At 41.1% G+C, this 13,331-nt stretch overlaps 1 protein-coding gene across 2 annotated transcripts in view; it reads right to left on the bottom strand.

Annotated features, from left to right (window-relative positions):
• Positions 1-13,331, bottom strand: part of LOC121855054 (NIF3-like protein 1) — a 228,135-nt gene that overhangs the window by 51,982 nt on the left and 162,822 nt on the right. For both annotated transcript variants that reach the window (XM_042349998.1, XM_042349914.1), the window contains one exon: positions 1,208-1,355. In XM_042349998.1, coding sequence (XP_042205932.1) covers positions 1,208-1,355 — 148 coding nt within the window. The remainder of the gene's footprint in view (positions 1-1,207; positions 1,356-13,331) is intronic.

Raw genomic sequence — 13,331 nt, forward strand, 5'->3', positions numbered from 1 at the left:
TTCTCTCAACAAGGTCATTAGCCTGTAGATGATAGGTTGCAATAAAACTTTGTTGGATGTCGCATTGTCGACATATTTGTGCTAAAAGTCGATTCTTGTCGGAGAGAAAAACCTTAGGCATAGTAAAAGGACATATTAGGTGCATTACTAGGGCATAGGCCATTGATTCGGCTGTTTTATCCTTCAGTGGGACTAAATCACAAATCTTGAAAAATGATCCAACCACACTAGTACGTACGAGGATCCCTGATGACTCCTTGGAAGTTGTTATAAGTCAGTGGTGACTGTGTCAAATGGAATTCTGGTGTAGGATATTGTATAATTAGAGCCGGTGACCTTGTAGTACCCTTATGTTGAGCACATGACAAACACTTTGCAATGTGCTGCTCTATGTCTTTTTTCATCGTATAGTCCAGAAATACTTCTTTCTGACCTCCCCCAGACATTTGTCACCATCCGGGGTGACCTGCTTGGGGAGCATCGTGATACAACGTTAGTATCGTTTCACGAAGAGTATCAGGTACGACAATTTGTGAGTGTTAAACCTTGATTTTTTTAAAACATAACCTAACCTTACGTAAGTGTTAAACCTTGATTTTTTCTAACCTAACCTAACCTGACGTAAATGATAAACCTTGATTTTTTTTTCTAACCTAACCTAACCTTATGTAAGTGTTAAACCTTGATTTTTCCTAACCTAACCTTACGTATGTGTTAAACATTGATTTTTTCTAACCTAACCTTACGTAGGTGTTAAACCTTGATTTTTCTTTTACCTGGTACAGTATATTATTCTCTTATTGATATTTCTCTTCTATATTATGTGTGTGTGCATACCATCTTAAAGTTAAGATGTTATTTTTACTACAACGCATGTATTGTGTAGGCAAAAAGTGGAGTTTGGGGGTCGGCCCAGTCTCTATTTCAATTAATCCCACAGTATCTCAAGGCTTTTCATGCAACCCCAAGGATGATCAAAAGTGATGCTGTGGGAATGGATCTATAAATTTTAATTTTGCTTATACAGTATTACTGGGAAGCAAAAGTTGTCTTTGGAGCATATCAAGGCTCTTAGCTGGGACAAGCTTATCAGGGTGTGTACTCCAGTAACCATCTTTTTCACATGGAAAATTAGTTACTGTATTATATCAATATAAGCCATGTTATCTTGTTCTAAGTTTTATAACTAAAAAAACAGCTGTATTACTTGATAAAGGTTTGAGACTGGTCCAGAAGTGCAGTGAAACTTTCCACGAGTGCCATAGCCTCCAATTCACTGCTAGTTGTAACAGTCACTTGATGACTATACTTTGGTAATTTCTTGCTTGGGTGCAGTGGGCTCACCTCCTCTCCATCTAAAAGATATCAAATACAGTACACATCACTAATTAACTGATAGTAGACTGAATGGCGACAAATTAATACAATGAACTCCCCCATGTCCCTCCCACCATCAGTAGTGCTTTTGTTGTCACAGAGGAAGTGTCTGGGAATTCCAGTGATACGTTGTGCAGATATACCCTTTGCTACAGCAATGATGCCTTGACACCCTATACAATAATAAGAATATTATTTACCTACCTACAGTATTTACCTAATGGCTACCCAAATTAGAGGTGGCCATGTCAAGGGAAGGAGGACAGTGCACATGGGGCGTACCAACGGTAAGGAGGCGTATCATAATAATAAAATAATAATAATAATTAACGGTTTATTAAGAAAACATGGCAGCTCGAAGGCTGAAAATATACAATGAACAGAGATGATAAGTTACATATGGTGAAATCGTGGATTGAGTGACTTGATTGACAAAAGCTTTCAATACAAAAACATACGAAACATAGAGTCAAAATATAGATTAACTTTAGATCTGGTACTGTGGGAGCTGGTCTGTAGACATTCTTGTGACCTGATGTCGGCGCCAACAAAGTCCTTCCCACTGTCTTGATGGCCGTTGTACCTGGTTGCTAAGCCGCTACCTCGCTGCAGCTGCAGATGTACCACATGGTCCGGGTAGGTCCTCCAGCTCACACAAGGTGGTGGTGGTTCTTGTTCCTCATGTGATGAAGTTAGGAATTCATACTTTCTCACCTGGATGGAGTAGGGAGTCCTCATTTCTCTCCTGGTGTAGTTTGGAGTGTTTCTTGGCTTCTCATCCAGTGTTGGGGTGGCAAGTGTACCGTGGGCTGTGTGCGTGAGGTCAAGGTGTCAGGTCAACATTGGCCGCTAAGTACTGATTGTCGCTCTAACAGTTGTTTCTCCTGTTCGAGTTGAATTTGTCACTTTTGTATATCAGTTGTGGGTTGATCAACAATCTTTGCACTGTACTGTTGGTGGGAGGATGTTGATAAATCCAGATGGGGAGGAGGAGATGGGGGAGGGGAAGGGCCCGACAGACCGGGCTGGCAGCTGTCTCCATGGTCAAGAGACCACAGGCGGCGCCGACTACACACGTCCTTACCCTATGAAGGCTGAAGGAAGTGTGTATGTCCCAACGGGATGAAGAAACTGCACTAATTGAGATTGAATGTGAGATGGACCTAGGTGTGTATGCTGACAATGAGTTGAAGTTCTCGGGCCATTGCAAGAAGGTAAACCAGGCAAATAAATTATTGGGTCTTATAAGAAGGTCGTTCAGATATCTAGACGGTCCGTCCCTCATAAAGATCTTCAAGAGTAAAGTGCTTCCCCATCTGGAGTACTGTCACCCCATCTGGTCCCTGAGATATGCTAGGGACTGTCAGTTGGTTGAAAATGTTCAAAGGAGGGCCACCAGACTGGTGCCTGCACTTCGGCACCTCAGCTACCCTGAGAGATTGGAGCGCATGAACTTGCCTAGCTTATACTATAGACGGGCAAGGGGGAACCTATTTAAGGTGTATAAGCATCTCAGGGGGTACTACTCAGTCGAGTGTCCTTACTTGGAGCTGGCAGACGCTCGCCCCACAAGGGGTCACAGCTCAAGATTGAAGAAGCCCCAAGTCCAGATAACTGCGAGGGCAAACTCTTGGAACAATTTACCAGAGAGTGTTGTGACGGCACTGAGTGTGAGCTCTTTCAAGACAAAACTTGACCAACACTGGAGCAGGTTCAGGTATATTCAGGAGCCGATGCATGCCCAGTATTTGCCAACAGTGCGTGACAGAGATGTGACCGATCGCCCGGGTGGCTAGAGAGCCGATCATTTGGAGAAGATGATAAATGAAAAGGAAAAGTAATCAGAGACGTGACCGATCGCCCAAGCGGATAATGAGCCGATCAGTGGCGAAGAGGATAAAAGTAAAAGTAAAAGTGAAAGATCCTTCCATTGTTATTGATAGTCTTGTCTAGAGCTATTTTGAAACTCAGTACTGTTCTCAATTCCACAGATTGAGCTGTCCCATGTATCTATCACCAGTGGCGGCCATATATTGTGTGCAGACTGTGCAGTGCACAGAGGCCCACAAGCTATAGAAGGCCCACTTAGGATTAAATAAAAAAAATGAAATTTAGGAAAAGACAAATTTAAATTCTGTACAGAAAAGATAAAAAAAATCATGCATAGCAAAAAATGGCTCTTATTATGATTGACTAATTAACTGAGTTTGAATATGTCACCAGATACTGGAATTTGGATGCGCTGCACTCTCGTGACAGATGCAAAAGGTAAAGAAACATATCTTGAGCTTGCCTCTTACAGCAGCCAGCCAACCCCACAGTTTTCATTTTCATTACATTTCAGAGAAGTTAGAAGCTATGAGTATCAGCCCCAACTGTCATGACCACAGTCATACATGTTAGCAGTGGCTAATCCTCTGAGCATGCTAGGCATGATGGCGCATGCTCACTGCTCAGGGCTTTTTGTTTGTTTATTCATCTTAAATAATAAATTTACATTTATACTCTAAAATGCAGCCTAGCGCTTAGTAACAGCACTGTGTAAGGGAGCGAGGCCGGGGCTAGCTCCTCTCCCAAGCGCATCGGTAGGTGCTGTTTCACCTCAATGAAAGCCGGAGCGAGCAGCTCGTTGACGTCACAGTCATATCACAGTGAAATGGCAGATATAATCAGCCAGACCGTGGAGCATCATTGTCGCTCCACCCACGAGTCCGTGTGGGTCGTGCGTGTTGTGTACATTCTTCCGCTCATTTGTGTTATGATGCTTCTGCTACCCGAGTGTTATAAACTTATAATGTTATAAATATTCTACTTGCGATGGAAACTGTGGTAGAAGAGAACACTTGTTTAGCTAAGGAACTGCTGGAAAAGCCATTTTCGAGAAGAAACATTTCAGAGAAAATTGAAATCGTAGGAAAACATAGACCATGTCTACGAATTCCAGGACTTACAAAGAAGCATACAGATAAAAACAAAGAATGTGTTAGGCATTTTAATATCACTCATACGAAAGCACGCATTGGTTGACTGGCTCAAATAAGTCAAACAAACTCTTCTGCTGGCTGTGTCTGCTCTTTTCAACTGATCACAGTGTATGATCGAAAACTTGTTTTGATAATTTGAATACTTTGTCATTGGCACTGATGTCAATTGAAAAAACTCTGCTTGGGCACTTGAAAATGAAGCATACATTTTATGATGAAGTGACTGAAAAATTTATTGAAAAAAATAGGAGGACGGAGTTCGTTTATAAGTGAAAGCCTGAAAGGGAAAGAAAAGGGGAGAAGAAACCAAGGAGAAGGAGAAAGGTAAGACCTTTGTACACTTTTATATACTAAAATACAATAAATTGTTTTTTAATTTATTTCACTTTTTCAAATACACTGTACTGTACTGTTTTTTTGCTTTCCTTTTTTAGGCTATTTTAAATTTCAATGAGAGAATAGGTAGCAGGCTAAGTTAATAATACAATGGCATGCACAGGCCTACTTGAAAGCTTTTATTATCATAATATCTCAAAATAGTATTTAATGTTAAACCACTAGGAACAGCACCACCCCTCCCTCTCTGCTCTAAAAAATAGAGAGCATACTCAAGATCTTAGGTCAGGATTCACCACTGCATGTTAGTTAACGTAAAATCAGATGATACGTATTACGCTCCATAGCCCATAAAGCATGTAGCTATAACTTACTTCTTGATTCCTCCTACTAAGACATCCGTTTTCTGTCCACTTCAGTGGACCGATATGTCCATTTTCTCTCGTGTGTTTCAAATCTCTCGTATCTCATGTTGATCTTTGTGTATTCAAATTTACGAATGAATGCAAATGTGTTACTGTAAGCTAGATATACCTGCTTACAGCTGAGACATTCAAGATCCATTATGAGTGATGTTGAAAGTTTCAACTGTATTTCTTGTTAGTAAAATTGTCACGTAAGGCGAGTGTTAGAGCTTTTCAGGGAGTGTGAGAATCCTATTCCCGCCCCTGTGAGGCGTACAAGACTTCCATTTGCCACCTTAGATCTATTTTGCTATTTATAAAGTACAAACCATTGGTCAGTTTTGTGTTGTCTAAGTGTTACAGTACAAGGGCATATCCAGTGGGGTCCTGGGGGTCCGGATCCACCCTTTTCATTAGTAAATTTCAATACTTTTTCTTTAATGCAGAATTTTACTCAGGCATCTTTGGAGAGTAAAAGTTAATTACCAAAGACCTCAGAATATCTCCTAATATGAAGTGCACATGGCTTTAAAATGGCCTCAAAATGCCCATGATATTGGTCAGATTTTCAAAACTCTTCTTGGGGCTTACAGCACCCCCACAAACCCCCAGCTGGGTGGGCTCGCTGTGCAAGCCATGTTCCCATATCCAAAACTTTTTAGACCCCCCCCTCCTTTCGATATTTCTGGATCAACCCCTGCAGTAAGGTAATCAGTCATTGAACCTAAGTTTATATGTTGTGAGTGAAGTTTCAAATCGTCACAGAATCCAGATTTGATTTTAATAAATATTGATTCAGTTCAATGTGTGTCTCATCGCTCCTTCCTTCTAACAATTGGCATCCCTGAAAATATAATGAAAGCTCACATGCCTAACCTCTTGTGTCCACCATGCTACCAATTTATTGAGAGGTTAATTGTATTCTAAAGAAAAGCCTGGATGGTGGCAGTTCTAAGATATATGTATAGTAAGTACAAGAATGTGTAAGAATGCAGAAGAATGTGGTTTTCCCAAATAAATCCACAGAATAGAATAAAACTAAATAAATATGAGAATAAAAGGAAGTAAAAAAAAATAAACAAATAAGTAAGAGTATTGAGAGTACTGTAGTGGACGTCTCCCCTACAAACTGCGTATCGCATTCCAATGTGCCGCCTTCCCTAGCAACCAACCAGATGTTACCGTATCTTAGCAACGGAACTAGTCACCGGCGACTTTCTGGGTTTTCCCAACATGACTCATAGCGGCTGCTGCTGGGTATATAAGCTCTGTCTCTCCATTGAGATTCATTCTGACCATTCTTCTTGAACTAGCAACACCTCCTCCTCCGCCGCTGCCTGGCTGGCTGCCTTAGCTCCTCCTCGCCTGCCTGGCGGTCCTCGCTCCCGCCAGCGAGCATGGCGACCCACCAGCTGTCCTTCTCTGAGCTTCCTCACCAACCAACTCTCATTCTGCCCAACTTCCTGAACAAGCAACACCTCCAGCACCAGACTGTCTATCATATAACTTATATTATACAAGAAAACCACATTAGAGTTTCCTTCCATCCTGAGTGCTAGACAACATTAATCTCTCGATACCCCTACAATGGTGACTCCCGGAGATTAGCACTCACACAGGATGGAGGAGACACTGATCATGCTCCCAGTCTTCAAGCAGACACCGGCTCCTCTTCCTGCCCCAAGCACCACATCCTACGACCCCAGCACACCCGTCCTGCCTCAGACGCTGACCCAGGCCCACACGCCCCAGCAGGCGCATCTGACGACTCAGTACCTGCCGTGAGGGAAGCACACAACATCCATCGCCTCCACACCCCCTCTTTTCTCCCTCAGGTACTCCCTGCTAATGTCCTGCACCCTGCTGCTGTCGTGGACCCAGCTGCTGTCACGAGCCCAAATCCGCTTCTGCTGACGCAGCCCCTGCTCCTGACCCAGGCTCACACACACCCCAGCAGGCGCATCTGACGACCCTGTACCTGTCGTGAGGGAAGCACAACATTCATCGCCTCCACACACCCTTTTTCTCCCTTCTCCCACAGATAGTGTGTATCTAGACAGTTGTATTTCAGCGATCGGCTCATCACGCCATCGCCGTTGTCTCACATGAGGCATGCACCGCCCGGTCTGCCTCACATGTGCTAAGCAACTCTACAGACAACAAGTCTCCTACACCGCCTGGAGGGAAGGGGGAGTATTGTAGTGGACGTCTCCCCTACAAACTGCGTATCGCATTCCAATGTGCCGCCTTCCCAACAACCAACCAGATGTTACCGTATCTTAGCAACGGAACTAGTCACCGGCGACTTTCTGGATTTTCCCAACATGACTCATAGCGGCTGCTGCTGGGTATATAAGCTCTGTCTCTCCATTGAGATTCATTCAGACCATTCTTCCTGAACAAGCAACACCTCCTCCTCCGCCTGCCTGGCGGTCCTCGCTCCCGCCAGCTGTCCTTCTCTGAGCTTCCTCACCAACCAACTCTCATTCTGCCCAACTTCCTGAACAAGCACCTCCAGCACCAGACTGTCTATCATATAACTTATATTATATAAGAAAACCACATTAGAGTTTCCTTCCATCCTGAGTGCTAGACAACATTAATATCTCGATACCCCTACAGTACAATAAATAAAGAAAAGAAAGACTTAGAAAATAAAGAAAAGAAAAGATATAACCAAGAAGGTTAAAGAAATAAAGTGACAAATTCCAAACATAGAAAAGTTGCCCTCTTACACCATTACATAAACACAGTAAACCCTAGAGCATCCAGAAAATTTTTGGGGAAAGGGGGTCCGAACTTGCTGACATGGTGCTTACTAGGTGGGGAGCCCCCAAACTCTGTGACGACAAAAAATTCAGGCAGAGTATCTCAGAATTTATGAGCTGAGAGCCCTCCAGGGGCTATTTCGAATTACTGTGTGTGTTTGTATGTCTGTTTGCACGACAGATATTGAACCTCTCTGAAATGCACTTGGAACAATACAGAGTCTGTGTAATTTTTTCGAGTCGAATCCCAAGCGCCATGCATTTTTAAAAAGACATTGAGGTGAAGGATAATGACATAAACCTTATGTTGAAATCATTAGGTGCGATTAGATGGTTGTGTTGCTGGGCAGCTGTGAGAGCTATGACTGATCAAATGCCTAAAATCATAAGGGTCTTGTCACCTTATCAGATGATTGCAATCCAAAAACCTGTGCAAATACAAATTCTCTACTACATGCAGTACAGTTGTACCCCGCTTTATGCGGTCAATTGAACCCACAGGGTACCGCGTTAAGTGAAAACCGCGTTAAGTGAACAACAGAACATATGGGATTAATTCCAATAGAGACTGGCCCAACCCCCAAACTCCACTTTTTGACGACACACAACTATGTTGTAGTAAAAATTTTATCTTAACTTTATGATGGTATGAACAAACAAGTAATATAGAAGAGGTTAGGTTAGGAAAACTAAAGGTTAAGTTAGGAAAAATAAAGGTTAGGTTAGGAAAACTAAAAGTTAGGTGTAACACTTACGTTAGTAGAAGAGATGGGTCGGCATACGGGGATGGAGGCGGAGGGGAGGGAGGGAGGAGGAGGGGGGAGAGGCGAGTCAGGCGGCAGGCGGGAGCGGGTGGCGCGAATCTAAAAATAGCGTCTCGAGCCGGACACTCTGCGTGTATATGGGTAGATGAACCGCGTTAAGTGAAAGTTCGGTTCTGGCGAGGCACCGCGTATATGAGAAATCGCGTTAAGTGAAACCGCGTAAAGCGGGGTACAACTGTATGTGATTATGAATTTGTCAATAATCTAACTTTACTAAATGTCATCTTGCAAAATACGACCAGTCTGAGTAAGTACGAGTATCTTCTAGGTAAGAACATTGATGTTGGAGCTGCTAGGAGGACTGCTTTGGCAACAATAAAAACATTAAATGAGTGTGGAAATGATTTAAGTTTCCAGCAACTGTGGGCCACTGCTTAATAACATCTGATACCATCAAGAAGAAATAGATAACAAAAAGTTTTCTTTCTGTGATGTGAGACCACAAAGAACCAAGCCTTCACGGTGCTTGCAAGCACTCATCGGAGAGTCATTGGATGTTCCCCAAGTTCAAAATGCCAAGGATTACTATTGTGTCACGATTTATTTTCAAAGCCTTAACAAAAGTTATTGTGAAGATGGAATCTTGTTTCCATGTGCTCTTAGTGATTTTATATTAGCTCTTCACCTCCCCCTTCTAGCCTTGATATTATCTGCACATTCTACTCACTAGAGAAATAAATTCTTGCTATTATAAAAAGATATTTAATAATTTTCTGATTAAAAACCCATTGGAATCAAACATAGGAAATGCTGCTACCATTGTAGAATTTATGTACTAAAACGAATTGAATGTCTTCATGTTACAGCTGTACAGAACTGCTATAATTCAAGCTACAATTCCAGCCACATCATGCACAACAGAGAAATCATTCAGTGCATTATGTAGAATGAAAACATACCGCCGTACAACCATGGGAGAGCAACATGTAAGTAATATCGCTCTCTTGAACATTGAGTGTGCCTATGCCACAAAAGTAATTGAAAATGAAATGAACAGGATTATTAATATATTTGGCCAAAAGAAGAAAAGGTCATCACACTTCTTTGAAGTAATGTTTACTGTTGCATGAAAATAATTGTGGATAATTTTTATTTAAGAAGAATTGTTTAAGTTTTCTTGTTCAATAAAGTAATCAGTAAAAAAAATATGGAAATCTCCCCTATCTAATTATTCACAGAAAAGAATGTAACTGACAGTAATAATGATATAGTGCATTTCAGCATAAAAAAGAAGAGGGCTCTGTATAAAATCTGCCCAAACGCTCATGTTTGCCAATTGTCTTGACTTTTACCAAGTTTTTTGGGGGGTCCTGGGAGGCCACTGTGAATTAAGCAGCCACTCATTAGACCCCTTAAGGATCATTAAATTTGTATTTTAATGTGCATTTAATGTCTTGTGTGTGTCCTTTAACACTTTTCCTTTATTTACAAATTATATATATTTTTTCTAATATTGAACATTGAATTTTGTGATGAAACATGCACAATAAGAGGCTGAATCGAGCTTTCCATTATGTTCGCTCAATTTACCAAACTACATTGAACCCTCAAAGATCTGGACTAAAAGGGGGGACCACCTGACCGGAAAATAAGATTGTCCGAATCTACCGGTGAATGTACTAAATGTATAAAAAACAATAAATAATGATATAAAAAAAACACCAAAAATACAGTACATATTATCCTGACTACTGGGGTTAGTTATACAGACTTTTTCCTGTGAAAAAGCCATAATTTTGAGCAACATTACTGTACTGTACTCATTTGTACTCAAATCTATTACACTAAAGGACTAATATTTTATATTTTTGTTCAAGCTCTGAATGCGACGTCAGCAAATGCTACCTAGGTATGTTAATTCCTAGCCAATTCGCCAGGCCAACATACAAGCAATTAAAACATCTAATAATTACTTAATATGTAATATTAGGAGGGCACGTCGCTACCTGGCATTTAATTGCAATTCTCAAAACCCCCTCCTTCACCCCCTACTATACGCATCATGACTCTCATCTCTTACCTGGCAATTCAGCTATAACACACACAAAGGGAAGCTCCGCGAATTTGTGTTCTAATTGCTGAAATACTCACCTCCGCAAGGATATTATATACGGTATTTGTACTTAATAGCACAGTGATGAAGTAGAGTGACTTTTATTTTGTTATGTCTCAATTATTGTATTTGGGACATTTTCTTATACGATCTTTGGTCAGCATGGCGACCAGAACACATTTTCTTTTTTGAGTTGTTTAGATCGTTGTGACTATCCCTTGCCTTTAAGTTACTCAGTGAATGTCGCTGCGTCCTCCCGGGCTCGTCTTCACTAAAAGAGAATATGTGAATATATCAATTTATATATACATACAGTTAACCCTCACTTTACGCGGTCCCGCATTCCGCGTTTCCACGTTTACGCGGTGCCCTGCCGGAACCCAGGATGCTCACATTCCGCCGTGCGTGTACCCCTTTACGCGGAGAGCGGCTGGCGAGCCGCGCCATTTTTGGATCCAAACCTCCCGCCATCCGCCATGTTGTGTAAGCTGCGCGAACATGGTGCGCACAAGGTCGCCCAGTCATCAAAACATTACCAGTTCTTCACCCGCCACCCACCACAGCCGGCCCAAGTCAGAGATAGTGATAATTATGGTGAGGATATGGACTTATATGGACTTTGGGGAGTTTGAAAAAGAGGCCCTGCAAGCCTCTGTGGTGGATAGTGATACAATTGATACAAGTGACACAGGTGAGGGCCAATAATCTGCCCTCTGCCTCGGAACCAACCGCCCATCCCCGTGTGCCCAGCCATTTTTTCTACTAATGTAAGTGTTAAAAAACCTAATATTATTGATATTTCTCTTAATTATTAATTGTGTGTGCATACCATCATAAAGTTAAGATAATATTTTTACTAAAACATAGTTGTGTGTCGTCAAAAAGTGGAGTTTGGGGATCGGCCCGGACTCCATTTCAATTAATCCCATATGTTATGTTATTCACTTTACGCGTTTCTCACTTTACGCGGGACCCTCCGGGTTACATTAACCGCGTAAAGTGAGGGTTAACTGTATATATGTATATTATTTACGATCTCTTTGTTCCAATTATTCATGTGCTAATATGAATACCATGACTATCTCTCTCCCTCCTCTTATGTTCGTTCACAAAAACCTTTGGGCTTCCGCCCTTGGGTTTCTATTTGTTTTCAGCAAAAAGGCCAGAGTTGAGTTTGTCTCTTCATAACTTTATTTTTTTATGTCCTCAGTAGCGGGTTCAGCCTTTCGAAGCGAACTTTAGCGAGGCTGCTAGACTTAGCGTTCGTTTCGGAATGTTGACCTTCCGGTCCTCCTAGCAATCTAGAGTTATGTTGAAATGGACTTTACACCTTCTATGGGTTATATGAGACCAATTCAGGGTGGAATTCTCAACCCAATAAATATTGCTAGAGTAACAGTGAATATTGCTGCCAATAGAGCGCTATGTTAGCGTCTCAGCACTGTCAACCCTGCCGGGTGATAGTGCGCATGTAGGAATTTTCCCTTAAAGTGTTTACTTGGGGGATAATGTCTGTGCCCCTGATTGGCAACAAATAAAGATATTGATGATCCCTCTCAATAAATGTTCTGAATGAAATTATTTTATAAAAACAAATTTAAATAAATAAGTTTCATTGAGCTAAGGGATACTTGATATAAGAGTCAGGAGACAGATACGAAATAGTGAGTTATTGTTTATATTTGTCATAGGAGTGACTTGTATAGCAATAAGAGATCTTAATGCATTAACTTGAGTCATATTGATTAAGTTTGGGAGAAAATGCTTTTTCCCTTATTAATTATTATTATTATTTTGTGTTATAATGATATAATGTGACTCATGGTGTCCTCCTAGTTTAGATGAGTGATGTGCAACTGGAGGATGAAGGTCAGGAGTCCGGGCCTATGGATAATGGAGGAGACTATGGAACTGTCCCTGAGGAGATACAGTGGGGTATGCTATAACGAACGGATCCTACTACGAATATTCCTATAACAAACGGTTTTACCTATAAAATTAAGAATGCTATAACGAACGAAACTCCTACAACGAACATTATTTAATTTTTTTTTTTCACTAATTTATTGATTTTTATTCCAAGTATTAATGATATTCTTTATTTCAGGGGTTTAGATGCATATGTATGCACTTTTTTACAATTTTTACAATTTTATATTATATTTTTCAGTGTTAAGTGGTTGTATTTGGTGGCCTGGAACGGATTAATCCTATAACGAACGAATGCTATAACGAACAAGGTTCTAGAACCAATTAGATTCGTTATAGCATACCCCACTGTACTATTGAGTGATGAGCTACAAGGACTAGAAAGTTCAGCTTAGGCACTACATTCAAGGAATGGTCTGTCAGTAGAGAATTTGAATTCAGTAGTAGTAGTTTCACCCAAGACCCAAGGGGGACATACTACATGTAATTATAAAAAATGTAAAGCGACTTGGATTACTAAGATAGATCCTCATGTGGCTTGCATAATTCATGGCAGCTGTGTCTCAAATAACCTATTTTCACCAATGGATTGTGCAGTTTGTTATGATCAAATTTTTCAATTTCATCAAGCTACAGGTGATAAGAAAGATTTATTG

The sequence above is a fragment of the Homarus americanus genome, unplaced genomic scaffold (assembly GCF_018991925.1).
Source record: "Homarus americanus isolate GMGI-L3 unplaced genomic scaffold, GMGI_Hamer_2.0 scaffold51859, whole genome shotgun sequence".
Classification (NCBI taxonomy): Eukaryota; Metazoa; Arthropoda; class Malacostraca; order Decapoda; family Nephropidae; genus Homarus; species Homarus americanus.